The 22151-nt window shown below is 58.4% G+C and overlaps 1 protein-coding gene across 3 annotated transcripts in view; it reads right to left on the bottom strand.

The window, feature by feature from the left end:
* The window catches only part of BCAR1 (BCAR1 scaffold protein, Cas family member), a 38641-nt gene extending 17380 nt beyond the window's left edge, over positions 1–21261 (bottom strand). For 2 of the 3 annotated variants that reach the window (XM_030299040.1, XM_030299038.1), the window contains exon 1: positions 7722–7805. In XM_030299040.1, the coding sequence (XP_030154900.1) occupies positions 7722–7733 (12 nt within the window). In that variant the 5' untranslated portion in view covers positions 7734–7805. Of the gene's footprint in view, positions 1–7721; positions 7806–21214 lie in introns of those variants that run through there. The other variant, XM_030299039.1, reaches the window with a different exon arrangement.
* Between the last annotated feature and the right edge of the window lie 890 nt (positions 21262–22151).

Genomic DNA, 22151 nt, shown 5'->3' with positions numbered 1-22151 from the left:
TAAATGTTTGAGGGGCGCCTGGGTGGCTCAGTCGGTTAAGCGTCCAACTTCGGCTCAGGTCATGATCTCACTCACAGTCCATGAGTTCGAGCCCCGCGTCAGGCTATGTGCTGACAGCTCAGAGCCTGGAGCCTGCTTCGGATTCTGTGTCTTCCTCTTTCTCTGCCTCTCCCCGATTCGCACTCTGTGTCTCTCTGCCTCTCTCAAAAATAAATAAACATCAAAAAATTAAGAAAAAACAGGGGCGCCTGGGTGGCTCAGTCAGTTAAGCATCCGACTTCAGCTCAGGTCATGGTCTCACAGTTTGTGGGTTCAAGCCCCGCGTCTGGCTCCGTGCTGACAGTTCAGAGCCTGGAGCCTGCTTCAGATTCTGTATCTCTTCCTCTCTCTGCTCCTCCCATGCTCATGTTCTATCTCTCACTGTTTCTCAATAATAAATAAATGTTTAAAAAAAAATTAAAGAAAATAAATAAGTAAAAATAAAAAATTAAGAGAAAACAAAAGAAAAAACTTTATAAAAGTACAGTGTAAATGTTTCAGACAACGGGGTGCTCTCTCTTCCTGTTTTTGAGAATTTCTCAGTTTGTATTCAACAAGGCTTGGGGGTTGAAGAAAAAAAAAAAACACATCCTGAAAAAGAACAGTGGACCACCTCCTAGGCCTCAAGTCAGGATGGGACAGAGGAGGCCCAAGCAGGTCCAGAGGCCACAGCCCCAGGAGGAGCAGACAGGGGCAGGGGCTGTCCTGCAGCCCATGGGGGCCCACGGGCCCCATCTCCCAGCTGCCTGCAAGAAAAGCAAGTTTCCCAAATATGGTCTGCAGCCTGCCTCAGGGAATCACATCCCGTCAGGGGGCGGGACACTCGGCCCACCCTCCCCCTGTGACCCCAGAACACAGAGCCACCCCAGTGGGTCCCCCCCAGCCCCTGCCCTGGTGACCACAGGAAGTGCCAGCAGAGTGAGTCACGGGAAAATTCCCCTCTAGCCCAGTCAGAGGGGGCGGGGTACAGACAGAGGGGACTGCCCCTCTGAGGCCCCTCACCTCTCAGGAGGACAGCCCAAGGAAGGCTGGCAGAGGAGCCTCCACCAGGCCCTGCCAGGCAGTGCTGGGTGCTCCGGGAAGCTGGAAGGCTCTAAAGAGGGCAAGGTCCGGGCGGGGGAGAGGGATAGGGGGGGAGGGTCTGCCCCAGCCCAGGACAGCTTGTGGGGCCTCCTGCACCCAGGGTGGCCAGCCCCCACCCCCTTGGCGTGAGCTCACTGAGCAGTCAAGGCCAACAACGACTGCAACTGTATAGTCTGGGGCGGCTGGAGCCAGGCTGGGAAGCACCTCTTGGGCTGGGCACGTGGCACAGGGTGCCTGGCACCAGGAGCGCCTCTGCCTGCATCAGCTGGTGCCCCCACCCACAGTCCCAGGAGCAGCCTCTCCACAGCCTGTTCCTGAGTCCTAGGCACCGCTGGCACTGGGCACTCCAGCTGGCCGAGCACCCTAGCTTTGGGCCTCTGAGCCTCCCCAGCTGCTCCTGAGACACGTTCCTCCTTGCTTCTCCTTCCTTCTTCCAAGTCAAGCAACTAAAACCAGACCTGGGTCTGGTTCTCCCTCTACTGCTGGGTGACCCTGGGTAAGTCTCTTACCTCTGAGAATCCAGATCCCCTGTGCTAGAGCCACAGGCCTGGTCTCACAGGACTGTTCTTTTGTTTAACAAAAGATTTGCCAGGCTCCTGCTCTCTGTCAGGCGTTGGGCCAGGCTCTGCAAGATGGTGCAGGTCTAGCTTGACCAGGGCCCTATGTGCATGGGACTTACATTCCAGTGGAGCAAACACCCAACAATTTGTTAGGGCAGGGGGGGAAACTGCAATGCCAAAAATAATGCGGGACAGAGCCACTGCATATAGAGTGGTCAAAGATGACCTCCCCATGGAGGTGATCCTTCAGATGATTCATGAAGAATGAAAAACAGACAACCATGACACCAGCCAGGGAAGAGCATACTGGCAGAGGATGGGCATGAGCCGGGGCACTGGAGGAGGAAGAGGCTGGAGGGAGACAGGGCTGTGGCCCTGGAGTGGCAGGCAGGCTGGAGCCCGTCTCACTGCAGGATGCCTTGGGACAATGCATGAGACCTCAGTAGATGTCATCCGGTGGTGGCACCTCATGGCAGGTAAGCCGGGCCAGGGCAAAGCCTACAGCATCTGAGCGTATCTACTCCGGACACACTCCTCAAGACCCAGAGTCTTGCCCCAGCACAGAAGAGGGGCCAGCGCCCCCAGAATCTAGCTTTCCAGCCTCCCTCACTGCTGCGCCAATCAGGGCCTTCCCATCCATCTCATAAGGGGGGCACAGCTATGACGTCTAGAGGGGCGCGCTGCCAGGGCGCCATCACAGTCCATGCACACACTGCCAGCCACGTGTTTCCAGGGGACCACAGAGAGTGCTGCCGGACTTGCCCCAAGCCTCTGGCCAACCTCATTCCTGACTCTAGGAAACCCTGGGCTGTGTTCTACTCCACAACAGGATTTGGGTGGCACTCCTCCAGGAAGGTTCCATGCCCCTCTTTGAGCACACGCTCCCCACTGCCCCCAACTCAAAGTGCTGACCCAAGCATCTCATTACTGCCTACTTTGTGCCCTCTGACCCAGATGCTCAGGAGAGGACAGGGCAGGGGGTGGGGTCCTTCAGTATGAAACCCTCAGGCACATGTGCACAGAGCCTGGCCCTGAATGAGCGGGTTTAGGCAGAAGCCCCCCTTACAGAAGGTGGTATCCAAGCCTCCCTGGTAGCGGGGTGGCCATGCCTGAGGAAGCCAGGAAGACAACGTGGGGCTCACTCACCCCAGAAGGAGGGGAAAGGAGAACCTCTAGCTCAACGCCGACACCGCCAGGCCCCGTTCAGAACAACACCCTGGTTGTCGCACATGGGGGCTAACAGGGCTGCCCCACAGGCCCCGCCTGACTCTGAGAATAGCCCTCATTGTGTCCCAGGGCCCTGTGGGCACCAGACCCACCCAGCCCAGGTGTGCCCTCAGACATGGAGTAGCTGGGCCTTGGCCACAGGGGGGCACATGTCTGGAGGACTGCAGCCATCTGACGCCTATGTGGGTCTCTCCACTGGCTTCGCCTGCTGCCTTGGGGAGCCTTGGATGTGCTCTGGGTATCCCTAAACCCTGACTCTGCAGAAGGCATGACCTGGTAGCTGGAACTGGTGAGGAGACACCAGGCTGATGGGGACATGACGGACAGGTTCACAGCACTACAGTCACAGCAGTAACGACGAACTCTGTCAGGAGCAGGCTCCTTTGCGTACTTCAGTCATCCCTTTTAACCTTATGAGACACTGATTACCTGAGGTACAGAACAGTTACCCGACTTGCTAGGGACAGAGTCAGGAAGCAGCAGAGGCAGACCTGGGCTCTACGATAAAGCAGAGCTGGAAGGCTCCAGGTTGATGCTTAGGTCCCTGGAAGCCAAGAGCGGAAATCTGACAGGCCTTTTCCTGAAACTCCCCCCTGTCCCTCGGCACCAACGCGCGCGTGCGCAAGCACACACACACACACACACACCCCAGCTCCAAACATAGAGCCTCACACACAGTAGTCACTTGGGAAACACTAGCTCCCTTCATACTCAGAACCATCTCATACTTGGGCCAAGATTATTTCTGGGGTATTCTGTTTGCTTGTCTCAAGGAGCCCCCGGTGGCTAATGGATATAGGTTCAATGCATGCGTGTCTGAATGGCAGTGTGCATCCACAACCCCTGCTCCCTGGTGCCTGGAGAATCCCCCTGGAAAGGCAGTAGCCAAAGGCCCACTGGTAAGGGTCCTGACCATCCCCTCCCCCTGCCTCCCAGGCTCTAATGGCACCATAAGGGCAGAGTTCCTTCCCTTCCCAGACAGGCCCACACCCTCGTCCCTGGTGACACTCCATCCCAGCCAGCCTTATTGTCACTCCCCTAATACACCCAGGGACAAGCGAGTAGCCAGGGTCTGGGCTCAAGTTCTCAGCGTTCGACTGTCAAGGAGCAAGACTGTGGGCAACCCCTATTCCAGAGCCATCCCAAGAGGAGCACAGCTCCTGCCCTACCTACCTCAGGAGTGCCTGAGGCTCAGAGAACAGAGCTGGGACTGTATGTGGGTCCTCAGCCCCGTGTCTGATACTCTGTAGCTAGAAACTAGGTCTGTTGAATGAAGGACTAAAAATCCACCTGTGATGGCCACTGCCAGCAGCTCCTTCAAACAAACATGAGCCATGGCCCAGCCAGCAGATGCTTCTGTCTCCGGAGCCAGCTCTGGGCCAGGAGCAGGACCCTGCACCCACCCTTGCCAGGCATCCCAGGCACTGTCCCTGGGAGGCTGGGCACAGACGGAAAGGTGGCGTGGGCAGGCCCTTTCTGCTGTAGGACATAACACCTGCAGCCCCTAACACACCATAGATGATGAGAACAAGCAAGCTGGAGTCAGAGCACCAAGATGGCAGGAAGGCAGAGCCCTCTATCCTGCAGTCCATTCCAACTACTAACAGCTTGGGAATGGTCCCCAACCCCTTTAGAACCCTCACCACTGCCACCTAGCTCAGGGAACTGACCCAGGCTGCCAGAAGCCAGAGCTGCGCACTTGAGCACCCACTGCTCTCCTTCTCCATCCCTGGGGCCTTGCTGGTCCCCTCTTGGGATTCAGTCTCTTGAAGAGGGCTCAGCATGAGGCAGACCTTTACTTCAGGGATAGCACCAGCCCCAGATACGTCATCACGGAGGGGAAAAGGCAGAAGGGACACCCCAGGGGGGATAGGAAGGACCTCACTCCTTTTAAGACCCCAGTTTCTCCACCTTGACATCTAAAGCCCCCTGCGGACTGCCACTCTCCAGCCCTAAATGATAACTTGCTGCAACCCTTAAAGCAGCAGCCTCTGCCTGGGCAGGAATGGAGGGGAACACGAAGGCACAAAAAGTGGGGTTCTCTAACTCAAAAAAGAGTACCGAACGCCTGATTTCTGGGATGCACAGTAGAGATGAGGGTCTGAGATGGGGCCCTGCTTCCCTCTTTGAGCTGCTTCCACTCCAGGCCAGTACTTCACTCCACTCCTTACTCAGAAGTACAAGGGGGGCAGGGGGACGGTGGCGCCTGCGTGGGTCGGTTAAGCGTGGAACTTCAGCTCTGGTCACGATCTCACATCGCAGTTTGTGGGTTCGAGCCCCACGTCAGGCTCTGTGCTGACAGCTCAGAGCCTGAAGCCTGTTTCAGATTCTCTGTCTCCCCCTCTCTCTGCCCTTCCCCCACTCATGCTCATGCTCTGTCTCTCTCAAAAATAAACATTAAAAAAAATTTAAGGGGTGCCAGGGTAGAAAGCATCTGACTCTTGGTTTTGGCTCAGGTCATGATTTCACAGTTCGTGAGTTCGAGCCCCAGCGTTGGGCTCTGTGCTGACAGCTCAGGGCCTGGAGCCTACTTGGATTCTGTGTCTCCCTCTCTCTGCCCCTCCTCTGCTTGCACTCTGTCTCTCTCTCTCTCTCTCTCTCTCTTCTCGAAAGAAAGAAAGAAAGAAAGAAAGAAAGAAAGAAAGAAAGAAAGAAGTGCAAGGGAATTAGGGCAGCAAGACACTGGAGCCAGGGCCTCTCTCCAGGGCTAGAAGGCCCAGTCCTACCCCCTTCCTTGAAGGGAGACCACCCTTCAGCCCCTTGTTGAGGGGCCTTGAGGACCCAGGGGAAGAGGAGCTTGCCCAGTATCTGTGCTGGAGAATGATCCCTATCACCTCAACCCTACAACTCACTCACCAAGTGTGACTCCAACACTGCCCTTCACCCTTCCAGAAGCCTCCTGCGGGGCACAACTGGCCTCTGGTTCTGGCTGTCCCAATTAGCTACGGGCTCCTAGGAGGTGGGGAAGGGAGTTTTCCAGGCCCAAGAGAAAAGGGTGGTGGGAACTCCTAGAAGCACAATGGATGCCAGGAGGGACCACAGAAACACAGCCCCGGAGCCAGAAGGACCCCACCAAGTTGGCAGCCCCAGCACAGCACAACAGCACCCCAGGGACCAGAGCGCTCCTAATCAGGGAGGGGGTGTGGTGGAACACTTGTGGCATAGAGCATGGGGCTGTACCAGGAGACAAAGTTCTGGATCCAATTCTGTGAGAACAAGTACCTGTCCCTCTCTGCCTCAGTCTCCCCATCTGTAAGACAACGGGGAGAGCAGCTGTCTCGGGGGCGTTTCCTGCTCAAGACGCCCTAGGGGCTCTGCCCTTACTTCAAACCCTTCTCGGGGCCTGAGGGGATGGTGCCAGCAGCCCACAGCACTCACACCTCGCTCGTGCAAACTGTAATGGCCAGAGGCTCCAGCTCTCCTCCTGGAACCAAGGGTGACAGTCCCAGCAGCACCTGGGGCTGCCCTGCCCGGCTTCCACCGGTTCCCACTGGGCTCCTTCCTTGCCCAGGGCAAGTGGGTACAGGGTGCTGGTGCCAGGAGGGTTTGTCCCAGCACCCAGCACACACCTGCTCTTCTAGGCCAGTCGACTCTTCCACCCTGGGACATCACATCATCAGCTCTCCACCTGGGAAAGGAAATGGGCACAGGAAGATGTGTCTCCCAGCCCAGAGGGATAAGGAACGTGTCCAAGCCTGGCTGAAATGGGCACAGAAGTCAACAGCAAACCTGGAGAGTGCCTCCCAGCCTAGACTCTCAGGGGAGAGGTGAGGAAAAAGAAACTCCTGTCCTCAAGACCGATGAGTGGGCTGATGTCCCCAGTCTGGGATCCAAGACCCCAAAATCTCTCCAGGCACTAACCCACCCTCGGTCCTAGAGCACCCTAGCCCTCAGCAAATCGCAACTTCGACTCCTCCAAAACCGCTCTGGGCTGTAGCTCTTGCAGCAGTGAGGGGCTGGGAGCCCTGGTTGCGGACACTCGAGTGGCAGCCCAGTCCCTCCACAAGCTCCACCCTCAAATGCTGGGACCCGGGGTCACGGTGCAGCCATGGACTCCCACCGCCATGATCCGGCTCCTACAGAAGTTTTTGCAATCGTGGTAGGTAAAGGCCTAGAAGAGCCTGCCCCCAGGCCTGGAATCCGGTGCTGGCAGGCTGGGGGTGAATCATTAACAAACCCAGGATTGGTGCTCCAGGCGCACCAACACCTCCTCAATCACCACGCACTTGTTCGCTCAACCCCTAGCCTGGGGGCGGGTAGGGGCTGCTCCCCACTCGAAAACAGAGATGAACCACCATCCCGCTTGCTGGAAATCCACGCCTCCTAGAAGTTCACGATCCAAGGCATCTCGGACCCCTCTTTGTAGCTGAGGAAACTGAGGCTCGGAGGCGTGTCACGCAGGCCCAAGGTCACCCAGCAGGCGGCGGCCGGCAGGGGGAGAACGGGACTCCCGCCAGCAACTTTCCCGGATCCAGGAACTTTCCTGCCGGCCAGCGGCCCCTGAGTCCCGCCCTTCTAACCGCCCCGTGGGCGCACAGGCTCTGGGATCTTCCGCAGTCCTTGCCTCCCGGCGTTCCCGCCACGGCGGGAGAGGGGTTTCAGACCTCGGACCCCGGCCCGGTCGCGACCCCGCGGAGACTCCAGCGGCCAGCTGTTCCCAGGACCCGCAGGTCCGGCAGGAAATGCCACACATTTATCTCTTTCTCGCTTGGGACCGAGCCGGGCGTGGGCAGGGCGGTCGCCTGGAAGCCGGTACGCGGACGCCGCCCGGATCTGCGCTCCCGGACCCGGGGCCGCGTCTGCCGCACTCACCAGGTAGTTCATCGTGTCTGGCCGGCCTGCGGCCCCGCCTCCCCGCAAGGGCGCACACCAAGCTGCCCGCGCCGCGCGCCCTCGGGGCCCCGAGAGGGCCGCAGCCGTCCGGGTCCCGGTCTGGGTCCGGCCGCCTCAGCCACCACGCCTGCGGCTGCCACCGCTACCCAGAGAAGGTTCCACCTCGCTCCACCCGCCGCCGCGGTCGCAGCCTCCGCCCCCCGGCGGAGCCCGGCTCCCAGCATGCCCGGCCGTGCGAGCCCATTGGCCACTGTGGCTTCCCATGCAAATGAGCCGCCCGCCAGCCCGAGGGGCGCGGGCGCGCGCCGCCCAGTGGAACCGCCCCTAACCCCACCCCCACCCCGCACCAGGTCCTAGGCGTCCACCCGCTACCAGCCTGCGAGGCTAGCACCGAGGGCATCTCCTTTTCCCCAAATACATGTCCCCTTCCCTCCAGTAAGAGCGAGAACGCGCCCCTCCTCAAGGCCTAAGCAAACGCCCCCTCTTTTGGGAAGACTGCTGGGATTACCACCCCCATGCGCTCGCTGCAGCCCCCATGCAGACCCCAAAACGCTAGCCTAACCTCAAGTGGACTTCTGCCTTCACCACGCACCAAACCCAGGGCATTCTGCGCGTGTCCATCCGGCCATCCGACTCAGATCTGAATGTAGAAGTAATAGGGAAGGGGCATACCCCAGCTGGCAGAAAACTCATAACGACCACCGCACCAACTCTGGTCAGGCCTATCCTGTTAAGAGCTCCGGGAAATGAAGACACGAGGCAGGGAGACAGAGACCCATAACTTAAGAGCCACAGAGCCACAGAGTCTGTTCTATCAGATGTGCCTGAGGCTCAGTCTACCCAGGGTCAAGGGGCTCACCATCTCCCACCTTATCCACTGAACTGAACTGAGCATCCCTGAAGCATGCCCCCATGGTCTCCATTCTGCCCTAGGAGCTCTGCTCCCACCCACAATCCCTCTAACACCTGTGCCCAACGACATGGGGAGAGGGGGAGGTTGCTGGGAATGAGAGGGAAGAAGAACCACCAGAGGGAAATAGTGGAGAGCACCTTGGTTCTCCTGAGTCCACTCTCCCGAGGTCAGTGACTGTCACCCCACACAGCAGAATCAGGGTGTGCTAGAGTCCCTGAGCATGTCCAGGGTTGCATAATGGTCTGCAAGGATATGTAGGATAGAACCTGCTCCAGAGTCAGCCAGTTCTGTGCCTCAGTCTCCAGGATCCTTAGCCCTCATCCTAGACCACTTGCTGAGCATAGGGACACCATCGGGCAGTTCACAGTACCAGGGAAGCAGTGCGGCCAACCTGGCTTTGCTCTGCAGAGACCCCTCAGGCAGGGCCTATAAAACACATACTAGCCCAAGATGGATCCACAGCTGCCCCTCCACCAGACACACAGGCCTGACAGCCAGGGCTCAACTGACTGAGCCCCTGGCCAGGTGTGCCACCTCAGCCCTCTCCCATCTGTAAAATGAAGGGGGTGGGCCAGGGCCCCTGGAGAACTGGTTAAAAATCAGATTCCTTGGGCCTGGCTGGCTCAGTCGGTAAAGTATGCAGCTCTTGATTTGAGGTTTTGAGTTCAAGACCCACGTTGGGTATAGAGATTACTTTTAAAAAGAAAATAGGGGCGCCTGGGTGGCGCCGTCGGTTAAGCGTCCGACTTCAGCCAGGTCACGATCTCGCGGTCCGTGAGTTCGGAGCCCCGCGTCGGGCTCTGGGCTGATGGCTCAGAGCCTGGAGCCTGTTTCCGATTCTGTGTCTCCCTCTCTCTCTGCCCCTCCCCCGTTTATGCTCTGTCTCTCTCTGTCCAAAAATAAATAAACGTTGAAAAAAAAAATTAAAAATAAATAAATAAATAAATTTTAAAAAACTGGATTCCTAGTTCTCCCTGCTCCAGAAGAACTGAGTGTGCGGGACCTAGACGTCTGCATTTCCTCAAAACTTCACAGGGACCCAGTAGACAGAACTCATGGCCTGGCAGGAGAGGGAAGTAAGGAGCGGTGGGATTTGTGACCCAGAGTCCTCAATGAGGGAGACTGGCCCCTTGTCATTCTGGAGGAGGAGCTGTCACTTTCCCACAGGAGGAGCCAGGTGTCAGGGAAACACTACCTAGGGCATACCCTCGTGCTGTTCCCAATGTCTGCCTCAAAGTCAGGCATGGAGCTGTGAGCCTGGGCCCTCCTAAACCCTGAACCTGTCCTCAGCGCGGCTAGCACCCCAGGTTCCAAGGAAGCAGATCGGAACCAGCTAGGCCATGCATGAGAATCTGTCTGTGCTGGGTGCTCGAGGAGTCCTTAGGTTTTCCAGGGTCTCCACTGAGGAGAGGGGTGGGGACCAGGCCCCACAGCCAGGCAGAACCCTGCTTGCAGGGCTCCAGGCAGGTCTCTGCAAGGGTGGGTGGGGACACAAAATGCCTGGCCCTCAACCGGCTGGCCCTACTCCATCCTAGCTGGCCTTGGGAGAAAGGAGGCTGCTGGCTGGGACCTAGCGAACAGGAGACCCTCCCGACTCTGGCTTAGGATTAAAGCAGCACTGGGGGCGGGGCTGCTGGTGTGGGCAGGCAGGCGGGGGAGGGGAACCCAGCTCAGGCGGAGGCATTTCAAAAATTTGCTCCTTTTCCACTTAAACTCCCTCCCACTCCCCAAGCCTGTGCCTCCCAGAATGGCATTTCCGCTTTGTAATCAAGGCCCTAGGATCTGTGCCCCACAGTGATGGAAGGGGGTGGGGGGAGTGAAAGGAGAGAGGAATGCCCCCTCCCAGGCCGGCAGGTAGATGGGTGGGAGAGGGGCACCCTGGGCAGGCTGCAGCTGGGATGTGTGGGGAAGCAGACCCTTGGGGCCAAGAAGCTCTGACAGTGATATAGCCCCCAGGAGAGCTTCCATGCTGGCCCTGGACCAAGAGCTCTATGACTATGTGCTCATTTCACGCCCGCAGAGATCCTGTAAAACAAGCTTTGCAATTAGCCCCATTTTCGTGATGAAGAGGTTGAGACCCAGTTTGCCGCCCTGGCCCCATTCTATAGACTCCCAGCCACAAAAGGATCACAGCTGATGGCCAGGGAAGGGACAAAGGGGCTGCTAGACAGGTGGTGCTTCAGGACAGGGCAGGAAGAGAATGAGGGCACAGGGGCACCAGGGCTCGGAAAGCCAAAGAAGCTGTCGCGCCCGGAGACCCCAAAGGACAAGCAGCTGAGACCAAGCACTCCCCAAACACAAGTGAGTTCAGAACTGGGGCCCAGCACCTCCACTCCCACAGGCAGTACAGGGGAATGTGGGGGCAGTGATGAGCATGAGAAGGCGGAGGTGTTGCTGGCTGAGGAGGAGCGCCCCCCCCCCCCCCGGGCTGGAGGGGGGGTGTCGCCAACTCCTCCCCTTTGAGCCCAGAGTAGCTGGCTGTGTAGGAAACATGGTGGGACCAGCACATGAGGATGATGGTTCCCATCCGCCCATTAGAGTGTCTACTGGGGTGCAGGCTGCTGCTGATGCCAGACCCTAAATGGGAGGAAAAGCTTGGGACCCAGCGCTGCTCTCTGGGCTTTTTGCATCTTAATCTTCAGGTCAAACCCACTGCACAAAGAACTATTCTTGCTTTCGGCCCAACAATGTCTGTTGCAGCATTTGTAACAGCAAACAAAAGGGGGCATAACCTGAAGGCCCAACTATAGGCGACTGCCTTCTCAATGGGATATTGTGTAGCTATTAAGATAGCCACTTTCCCAGCGCCTGGGTGGCTCAGTCCGTTGAGCCTCCGACTCTCGACTCTCGGTTTCAGCTCAGGGCATGACCTCACGTTCAGTGAGTTCGACCCTCACATCGGGCTCTAAGCTAAAGGCACGGAGCCTGCTTGGGTTTCTCTCTCCCTCTCTCTGCCCCTCCCCTTGTGCTGTCTCTGTCTCCCTCAAAATAAGTAAAGAAACTTAAAAAAATTAAAAAAGACAAGATAGCCACTTTCAAAGACTGAGAAATCATGCAAGAAAACGCTTATGACCAGGTGAATGAAAACAGCAGACTAAAACGGCCTGCAGAGTGCGACGGACGGCGGGCAGTCGCTTTCCCAGCAGCAGGAGAGGGTGGTGGATGGGTCAGCTGACGGCAGCTCTGGGAGCGGCAGCAGGAAAGGATTTCCTGAGACCGGAGGTGAGTGCTGCCAGCCCCAGGAACAGGAAGAAATGATGTATCTGGAGGGCCACGGGGTGTTGACGCCTTCCCCCTGGGCTGGCCGCTCACCTTGGCAAGCTCGAACCCAGCCTGGGAGCTGAGGCCTGCCTGTGGATGGGCCAGAAAAGAAGGGGATCCAGCTGCATCCAGAACCACTGCCACACACGGCTGGATACCCCGCACACCTGCTGTCACAACTACCACTCCCCAGAGGCCCAGAGAGGGGACATGCTGTGCCCAGGTCACCCCGCCAGGAAGGGAGCTACATCTGTAACCCACCCCACCCAACTCCCCAGGCGTGTCCCTACGGAGAAGCACCCCAGGGGACCCCAGACAGTGCAGAGCATACACTCTTAGGGTGATGTTGCAGTTGTCAGATATAAAGAGCTTTCCCATTTTCCCTGCTCTCTGAGGATGGCGTGACCAGTGACCAATGGGGCAGTTCATCTGTCATTAATGTGAGCAACCTGACTGTGGGAAGGTGGGCGGGACCAGTCTAGAGCCAGATCTCGGCCTGCCGGCCCCTTCAGCATGCGCCTGGACTAGTGCCAGAGACCCAGGTACAGGGTCGAAACCAGGACCCCTGGTAAGCGTGGGGGTGGAACTGCCGGGTGCAAGGACAGAGCCAGGGGTGAGGGCAGAGGGCTGACTAGCCTCCTAGATCCAGGCCTGGTTCCAGCAATTGCAGTGCTCCCACCTTCTCACAGCTCCCTCCCCTATCCCCTCTGGCTCTTTCAAGGACTGGGAACGGAAGAAACTGCATACTCTCCTAATTCTTTTATTGCTTCTCTAATTTGAAAATTAGAGAGCAGTGGAGGCACCCGCAGGAAAGTGCCTGCTTCAGAGAGGGGCTCTGCTCACAGCAGGCCCAAGGCTGGAGCAGGATGACAGAGCTGGGCCCTGGGGCGCTTCCCAGAGTCTCTCTGCCACACCCCAGGGCACTGACCCTGGTGGCCCTTTCTCTTCTGCACCCCTTCCTCCCATCTCCCTCTGAGAACCATCACTCTCCTGGCAGGGGATCCCCCTGGGTGCTGGCAGGTGGAGGCCCCCATGTGTGCAAGAAGGTCAGGGTCTAGGTGCACTCTGCCCTCCCTGCCGATGCTCACCCCCCTCCCTGTCCCCAACACTGCCTGGGGGAGGAATGAGGAAGAGGCCAGCAGAAGAAATGGGGGTAGGAAGAGAGGAGCTTGGTCCTGGCTGGAGGAGGGGGATGAAGACAGGCACAGGGACAAGTCCCTGTCCTCAGAGAGAAAGCTTAGTGGCTGGTGGCTCTCCGGATCTGGCTGACAGCCTGGGCCAGCAGGGACAGGGGTGTGGTCAAGAAGCCACCCGAGCTAGCCATCTGCTCTCGCCTCTCCTCATAGCAACCAGCGCCAGCATCAGGGCAATCGGAGGGGGGTGCCTTCAAATGCCATCTGCCGCCCCCCCTCACAGCCTACTTCCGCAGGAACACAGGTGCCCACACCCACAGAGAGGCGGAACAGTGTTGCCCAGTCACTTGGTTGGGGTCGGGGTTACAGTGGGGTCCCAGGAGGGGCAGCGGGGCGAGAGTACAGGAAGGGGCGACGCGGAGAAAGCAGAGCCATGGCAGGCAGCCACCAGGAAAACCGCTGCTTCTCCCTCCGTGGACAGCACCGTGGGGGCGTCCCACCTGCCCTGCTCCAGCCCACAGGGAAAGGCTCTGGGTGTCCCAGGACACCCAGACCCCAGGCCTCACCCGGCTTGAACCCACCCACAAGGATGGGAGCAGAGACTGTTGATGACTCCAGCTGGCATGGGACCCTCCGCCATCACCGGACCTTTCAGAGCCTCGGTTGGCGCATCTGTGAAGCGTGAGGACACCAGCAGTCCTGCCGGTCACCAGGCCATGAGACTGCACGGTGGACAAAGGCACCCTGGGGTCAGCAGCACCCACCACCTCCCACTACACACCAGCGCCACCCATCCTGGCACCGGGAGGCACTTGCTGGGCTGCTCCACTAGGCCCTCCCTACTCTCCCAGCCCCTGCTCAGGTGCCCTGAGCTTCCCTGAGCCCCTGGACCACAAGAGAAACAAAACCTCCTCTGAGACGCGTGGGCAAAATCTTTCTGGGAAGCCCAGTCGCCCCCAAATCCACCGGCCAACACTGGCAGGGCGGGGGGGGGGGGGCGGCCGTGTGGGGAACGGCTGGTTACGGGGCCCATCACTACACATACCACAGCCAGCGTGTGGGTCATCCCTTCGGCACCTGCTCGCCACGAGGACAGAGCTGCTGAGAAACCGTGTCCGTGTCCTTGGGGAACTTGCCCTGCAGGGTGTGTGCGTGGGCCCCCCCCCCACATAAACACGTGACCATCTGTGGTGCTGAGAGCCCTCGAGGAGAAGGAGACGGACGGACGCCAGAGTGATGGCAGAGGCTACTTCGTACGAGGTGCCTGCGGCGGGGGAGGGTCCTCTCTGAGGAGGTGGCCTTTAAGCAGATGTGTGACTCTTCTACGAGGCTCGAGATGTGTTAAAAAAGAACAGTAAAGATTTGTAAAAATAGCCCAGGCTCGCCAACTCGCTCAGTGTGGAGAGTGGAGCAGGAGGTGTTCAGTCCCTGGATGCAGGGAGTGGTTCTCAAGCAACCCCTCCCCCTTCCTTGAGTGGGGAGGTGTCCAGCGGGCCGGTGCCCCTCGGAGTCGAAGCAGAGCAGCCAGGAGTGTCTGCTTGGTGGGGCGTCTTGGGACAAAGAGGAGTGAGGCCAGGAATCTGTCCAGACCTGAGAGGGGGAGGGACGCCGGCAGCTCTCAGGTAAGGCTCCCTCCCCTCCTACCGCCTACTTTCCTAGAAGCGTCTCCCTACCAGAACCTCTGGAGTGGACAGGGGCCAGGGGTAAACACAGGTGACTCAAAAACCTAAGACACTTCACCTCTTGGGCCACCTAGAAAAAGGGAATTCAAACCCCGGACACCCAGGAGGGCTCAACAGAACGGTGTGTGGTCACACGACTTCCTAAACAAGCTTGTAACTTTGGGGGGACCCAGGATCCGGCAGCACAGACAACGCTCTGGGTACGCCTCAAGGCACACGTGCTTGGATATCGGGTTTTAGAATATACCGAAACAGGATATGACACCGACAACAATGGCAGTGCGTCAGTACTTAAAAATACACAGCATACAGGGGCGCCTGGGTGGCGCAGTCGGTTAAGCGTCCGACTTCAGCCAGGTCACGATCTCGCGGTCCGTGAGTTCGAGCCCCGCGTCAGGCTCTGGGCTGATGGCTCAGAGCCTGGAGCTTGTTTCCAATTCGGTGTCTCCCTCTCTCTCTGCCCCTCCCCCGTTCATGCTCTGTCTCTCTCTGTCCCAAAAATAAATAAACGTTGAAAAAAAAAATTTTAAAAAAAAATACACAGCATACAAAGACCAGAGGCAGAGTGGCGTCTGGGTGGCTCAGTCGGTTGAGTGTCTGACCCTTGATTTCGGCTCAGGTCATGATCTCACAGTCGTGGGATCAAGCCCCGTGTTGGGCTCTGCACTGGCAGCATGGAGCCTGCTTGGGGTTCTCTCTCTCTGCCCCTCCCCTGCTTGTGCTCTCTCTTTTTCTCTCAAAATAAATAAGTAAACATTAAAAAAAAGAGAGACAGACAGATATCCATCAACAAGAGAATGGCTAAGTCCATAATTTCATATTCGTAAGTGGAACACTACTCAACATCGCAGTGAAAAAAGAACTCTTGATACATACTGCATGGATGAAAATCTTAAAAGTGTTATGCTGAACAAAAGAAGCCAGACCTCAAAGAGTGTATCACTGTATGTTTCCACTTATATGAAGCTCAAAAACAGGCTAAACTAAGCCATGATGAGAGGAATCAGAATATTGGCCACCTCATGGGGGTTGGGGCAGTTGACTATAAGATCTTCGGAGATGATGGAGATATTATCTTGATTTGATTGATGGTTACATGGGGTCTGCATCAGTCAAAACTCATCTAACATCTGTCCATTTCAATACATATAAAATATTCCTATTAGAGTCTCAACTGGTAAAAATAAAACAAACCACAGAGGAAAAAATACATGGGATTAGGAATACCAAAAATAAGTATTGCAACCCTAAACCCACCATTGCCTTTTTGCCCGGCTGTCAGGAAGCTTAAAGTTATGTATGTCTACCTTCCCCATATATTACATAGTTCTGCATCTTTTGATGATCCCAGACTATTTGTGTCTTTCACTATAATCGGCTTCCAATCCTTCCTGGACTTGGAAGGATTTAAATAATAAATTTAGATTACTGAAAAGCCCCCTTAGCCTCTAATCCCCTTTCAAGAAGGGATTAATTTTGGAGCTGCAACTTGTGACCATCAATCCTGCCAGTGCGGGCATCCAACCCACCTCTACTCCAGTGCCCAACCTGTTCCTAGCCATATCTCTTTTTCTTGAAGAGAGGGAGACAATGGACCATCAAACAGTGACTAAGAGTAAACCAAAGAAACAATGGGGCTTGACCAGGATGCCATCAAGGCAGGCAGCTGTGACAAAAGCCAGAGTCAAAGGCTGGGGACCCAAAGGTGATACTGTGGGCGGAGGGGGCAGAGCACAGGCACCTAGGAAACACAGTCTCATGGCTGGAGGTGGGAAGTGGGGACTCAGTGGGTGCTATCCTCCCAGCCTTGTGGCCCACTTGCCTTACACACAGGCTTGAACCCCCCCTCACGTGCCTCATTTTTGCAGAAGGGGCCACTCCCTAACCTAGCAGCCTGCTGATTGCACCTGACGACAGGCCTGCAGGGCCCCAGTGGCTTCCACTGTCTACAACTCTGCACCCACTCCTGGGGGCACTCAGGGCAGGGCATCCACCTGGCCTGGAGCGTGGTGGGTCAGCTGGTGGTCCTAATGAAGGCCACTCAACGTCGGCGGTGAGGACAAGTACTTGGCGATCCAAGGCTCAAGAGGCAGAGGTCCTGTAGGCAGGCTGGGGCAGGAGAGGGTCCGGGGTCATCCCAAGCTAAGGCCTTGGTAGGAAACACACCAACTATAGACAAAGGGCCAGTGGAGGAAGACTGGGCCACAAAGAGCTGATCGCTCCTGCCCGAGCTGACTGTGCCAGAGCCAGGGGTGGGGCTTGGCCACTGCACCTGCCAGTGGTGGCAGGAGAAAGATCAGAACCTCAACAAAAGTAACTGCCATGTAGGACTTTTTAGCCTGTTACAAAGAGCTTTCTGCAACCCTGGCCAAGTTCTCACAAAACTCTCAGAGTTCTCAGTGCTGTTAACATCCCGTAACACAGATGAGAAAATGGGCACAGAGACGTTCAGTAACTGGCTCAAGGTGCACACAAGCCAGTAGGATTCATTCTAGAGTCCTTGGCCTCAACCCACCACATGCCCTCCCCGTCCCGAAGCAGCCTCTCTGGAAACCTCCAATCAGCTCCAACCAGGCTTCCAGGACCGTGGCTGAGGCATCAGGCTCTCTGCATGGGGACACGGCCGCCTGTCCATGGGGGCTGCTCTGCGCTCCCAGTGCCACACCCTCAGCAGGCAGCCAGGGCACGCGGGGCAACAAGGCAGAGACAGAGGTGCCAAGCAGGCCTGCGTCCTACCCTGACGAAGCCTGATAGCAACCAGGGAACCCCAACGATAAACACACGAGTCCCAGAGGGCTTCGCAGGACGGTGCCCTCTGCCTGAGCACCTGAGGGTGAGAAGTGACCTGGTGAGCAGGGCAGTGGCTGGGGATCACTTCCTGCAGAGGGAGGGCCAGGCGGATCCAAGGCCAGGTGGGAGGAGGGGCATGCCAGGTGCTCTGGAGACTGACCGGAGGACTCTGGACGAGGACCTTGCCTCCTCCCACCGTCCTCTTTTGAGCCTGTTCCACCGGGCCCCGGCTGTCCACAACTTGGCTGCCCAGGCCAGCGGCGAGCCCAGGGCAGAGCCTCCTGGCTTCCTGGCCAGCTCTCCCATCATGGCGCTGGCTGGGACAGAACCAGCCACCCAGGTCCCTGAGATCGCTGGTGCAGGTTCAACCAGGTGCCAGGCCTGGTCCAGTGATCTCCATCACCCTCGGCTGGGGCCTCACAGGGCTAAGCCCACCCTGCTGCACAGCCCTGGGCAAGCTGCCTGACCTCTCTGGGGTGCCCAAGGGGTTGTGCAAACTCCCATTTGTAAAACCACAAGCAGAGGGCCAGGCTCTCAGCAGCCTTGGCCTCTGTGGACAGCTCAACAGGCCACAGCCCCACAATTAGAGAGGCCGTGCAAGATGATGCTCGCTTCCCAGCTTCGGATGCTGCCGGACTTGGTTCCCACCCGACTTTGTCTCTCAGTGGCCACGCGACCCCGGCAAGACACAGGTCCTCCCTGAGCCTGTGAAGAAGCCTTGAGCCCAGCTCCCGGCACACACGTCAGCACTCCACCCCTTGATAGGGCCTGTCATCCATCAATAAAGGAGCAGAGAGAAAGATAATAATTTGGGGGCGCCTGGGTGGCTCAGTCGGCTAAGCGTCCAACTTCAGCTCAGGTCATGATCTCACAGTTCGTGAGTTCCAGCCCCGAGTCGGGCTCTGTGCTGACAGCTCAGACCCTGGAGCCTGCTTCGGATTCTATGTCTCCCTCTCTCTCTGCCCCACCCCCAATTGCTCTCTAGCTCTCAAAAATAATAAATAAAACATAAAAAATAATTAAATTAAATTAAAATGAATAAATACAATAAATAAATAAAAAGGAGCAGAGAGGCTAGAATGATAGCATCCATCTCACAGCCAGGAAGCCAGTGGCAGGAACAGACATCAGGGCACCTCTCTACAAGCCAGACACTGGCCTCTTGCCTGACATTGCCAGGGGGCAGCCAGCCTCTTGTCACTCCTCAACATGAATCATGCCAGTGCCCACCAGGGGTCTCAGGTGGGTGGCACAGCCGTTTTCCTTTCAAATGCCTCCTGCCTGGCCAGAGGGAAGAGACAGGCCTGGGGTGACAGATGGCCGTGCCAAGAAGAAGGCCAATGTCAGAGAACATCCAGGAAGTAGATCTCCAGGTGCTGTGTGAGCACTTCCCTCAGCTCAGGGAAGAGGAAGGAGCACTGTGCAGGGACTCAGGATGACCCCGGGTGCCCTCCCATCTCTAGGCCCCAGAGCCCTTGTGGGTCAAATGTCAGAGCGAGACCAACTAATCCCTGCACAGCCCCCTGCTCTACAAGGAAGTCGCTCCTGGCTCAACCTGGCCCATCCCAACCTCTTCTCTCCTGCCACCACCCTTCATTCCGTTCTGAAGCATCTTGTAATTTCTGTGGGCCAAAGTGCCTGCGTCAGCCCCATCCAGGAAAAGACTGCCCAAATGAACGGGTGTGCTTAAAACCCAAACACGTCCGTGAATACCACATGGGCAGTCACCATTCTGGGTTCCAAGAGCAGGGCTTAAAGAGGCAGCTCGGCCTGGAAGCCTCTATGGGGCCTCACCGCTCACAAGCACATGAAAGCAATTTTCCGAACATTTCACAGCTGCTCCAAAAATGAACTTCTCCTCCCAGCCCCACCGGCTCTGACACTGCCCAAGGTCCCAGGAGAGAACCAGGGTGATCTGACAGCCCAGCCACTAGGAGGCAGATGGTGAGACCCCTGTCCCCCTCCTGCAGAATCCCCGAGGGCTGTGGCTATAGGCAGGAGTGGGGGGAGGGACCGGGAGCCGGCAGTGGTGTGGACAGTGGACCACAGCTTCAGGTCTTCACAGCAGGTGTCCCTGGCAGTGCCTGTCTGTGCAAGTCGCACCCACCCCCCTGCCATACCTCTCTCGTTACACACGTGGTGCGGGTACATACTCTGTTCACTACTGCCCTGAAGACCCAGGCCCTCAAGCAGGCTTGGAAGGTCCACTTCCCTTCCGGCTAGTACCCACAGGGTCAGGGCAGGGCCCTTGGTGTGCTGGGCCAGAAAAGATCCAGAGCTTTGCAGAGGCACAGCAGGAAAGAAAGGCTTGAAGGGCCTGTTCTGTCTTCTGTCTAAAGATGAGGCAGTTCCGCTCTGAACCAGAACAGGTGTGGAGAAGGGGCAGGGAGGAGAGGGGTCACATCAGCACAGTCTGGAAGCCTTACTTTTTTCATCTGTAACTCCGTATCACTGCTCTGGAGGCAGCAGGAGCTGGGGTCTCTAATTCCATAACAACAATGCTTTGCACTTACACAGCACTTCTCCAGTAATCTCCACACACTCCATGGTGGTTAATTAAGAGGCCACTGCCCTGCCAGGAAGCCCCTACTGTCTGCTTCACCCTAAGAATGGGGTGAGAGGGGCACAGTCCCAGAAAGAAGGCCAGGTGGACAGCCGCTCTGGCCCACTGCCCCTTCCTATTGGAGGGAAAAGCCCCTAAGTCCGCCGAGAAACAATGGCTGGAAGCCACAGCTTTCCAGCCTGCAGATGGCGCCCCTTCCGGGCAGGCCGCAGGAGGTCGGCCCCTTCCTCAGTCTGTCCATCTGTAAAGAGGGCTGGGGTCTGCACCCGAGGCCTGGTGACTGGGGGCGGCCAGGATCACTTGCATCCTCAGGAGGCGGGGCCCAGCTGCCTCCAGATGCCCGCCTAAGTGTGGAGCCATGATGGCTGGGAGCTGCTCAAGCCGGCCTGCCGGGCCAAGGAAGTGATGGTGTCAGGCGAGCAGAGAAGCCCCCACTGCTAGGAGGGAAGAAGGGCCCAGCACACCCAGGGAAAACTTCCCGGGAAAGTGAGTGCATCAGCCTTTCTGGAGGCAGGCACAGATCTGCATCCCGCCAGGCAGTCCTGGGGGTGGGCTGTCCCGAGAGAGATGCACACCCTGCCCCAGCCCTGGCCATCCTTGAGAGCCCAGGAGCACAACAGGGCAGCTGGCCCAGGTGGTTTCCCGGGGGCAGCAGAGACCTCCCCGCCTCACCCGGCCCAGCTACCCTGGAGCGGGGGAGGGTTAGGGGCGAGCGGCACAGAACTGTCCCCACTAGGCCTGGCCATCCTGATGGGGGGCAGGGTTCCGGGGCGCAGCGCCGACTCCTGCCTGGCTCGGCTGTCCCAGGGGCTTCCCGGGACCAACAAAGGCCCCTGCCAACCCAGCGGTACTGGGGGGGGGGGGCGCTCCCGGAGGGGACAGCACAAAACCCAGACCGAGCCGACTTCTGGGCGAGAATGGAAAGAAAGGCAGGGGCAGAGAGGCCGGCTTGGGGGAGACGCTCCCACGCTAACCCCCATGCCCGGCCCAGGCAGGCCCGGGTGGGGTGACCCCCCACCCCACCCCAGCTCCGGAGCCCCCGCGGCATTAGGCCTTCAGAGGGCGGCGCGAGGTCTCAGGCCCGGCCGGGGGCAGCAGACCCTGGGTCCCGGCCGGCGATCGGTACTCACCGGCACGGACATCTTGACCGCCGTCCCCGGGGCCCGGGCGGGCAGCGGCGGCGGCAGGCTGGGGGCTCCGATCCGCCGCGCCTCTCAGAGCCCCCCCGCCACCGCCCCGAGAGGGGTCCCGGCGCTCTCGGGGCTCCCTGCGGGCTCCTGCGCGCTCCCGGCGGCCGGACGGTCCAGCGGCTTCAGTCCGCGCCGCGCATGCGCCGCCCCGCGCCGCCCCTCCCCCTCCCGTCTCCTCTCTGGGGGCCGCGTTAAAGGCGAGGACCCCGGACCGTGGCATTTTTCTGTCGGCCCAACGGGCGAGGAGGCTCGGTCTCCACCCCTTACCCATCCTTCAAGGGCCATCTCGCGTCGCACCATCTCCTGTTCGCCCACCCGCTTCTGGAGACCGGAGCCTCCTCCCCCCCACGTTGCCCAGCCCAGGATGCTGGGCGCCTGCCCGGTGGTCTGGCGGGGCTCCCAGTCCCCGTGTCTGAAGGCGATTGCAGGTCAGCCTCGCGGGGCTCCTAGAAACCCTCCCCGCTCCTCCCGCTGAAAGCCCGGAGGCGCGGGCACCCCCACGGTGCGCTGCCCAGACCTCCTCCGCCTGCTCTGCACTCCCCCTGCCCCTCCCTCGGTGACGGGGAGCTCCCGACGGCCTGGGAACAGCCTGGCGCGCTGTCGGTTCTTCCCGCAGAGCTGGACTGACCGTTAGGGAGGATCCTGGCTCCCCGTAACCCCCACTCGAGGGCCACCCGCAGCCTCAGACACTGCAAGACGGGCCCTCGCGGCCCCAGCCTTTCTTCCCCAGGGTTAAACATCCCCGATTTCTTCCACATCTGACATGGTGTCCGCAAGTAGTGGGCACAGACGTGCGCACTCTGACTTCCCACCCGCTGTCAGGTAGGCCTTGCTGGCTGTTCTCATGTCCCATCTGATCAACTGAGGTCTGAGGTCC

Source organism: Lynx canadensis, chromosome E2 (assembly GCF_007474595.2).
Source record: "Lynx canadensis isolate LIC74 chromosome E2, mLynCan4.pri.v2, whole genome shotgun sequence".
Lineage (NCBI taxonomy): Eukaryota > Metazoa > Chordata > Mammalia > Carnivora > Felidae > Lynx > Lynx canadensis.
Note: the sequence above shows the minus strand (reverse complement) of the source record. Positions and strands in the feature narration are given on the sequence as shown.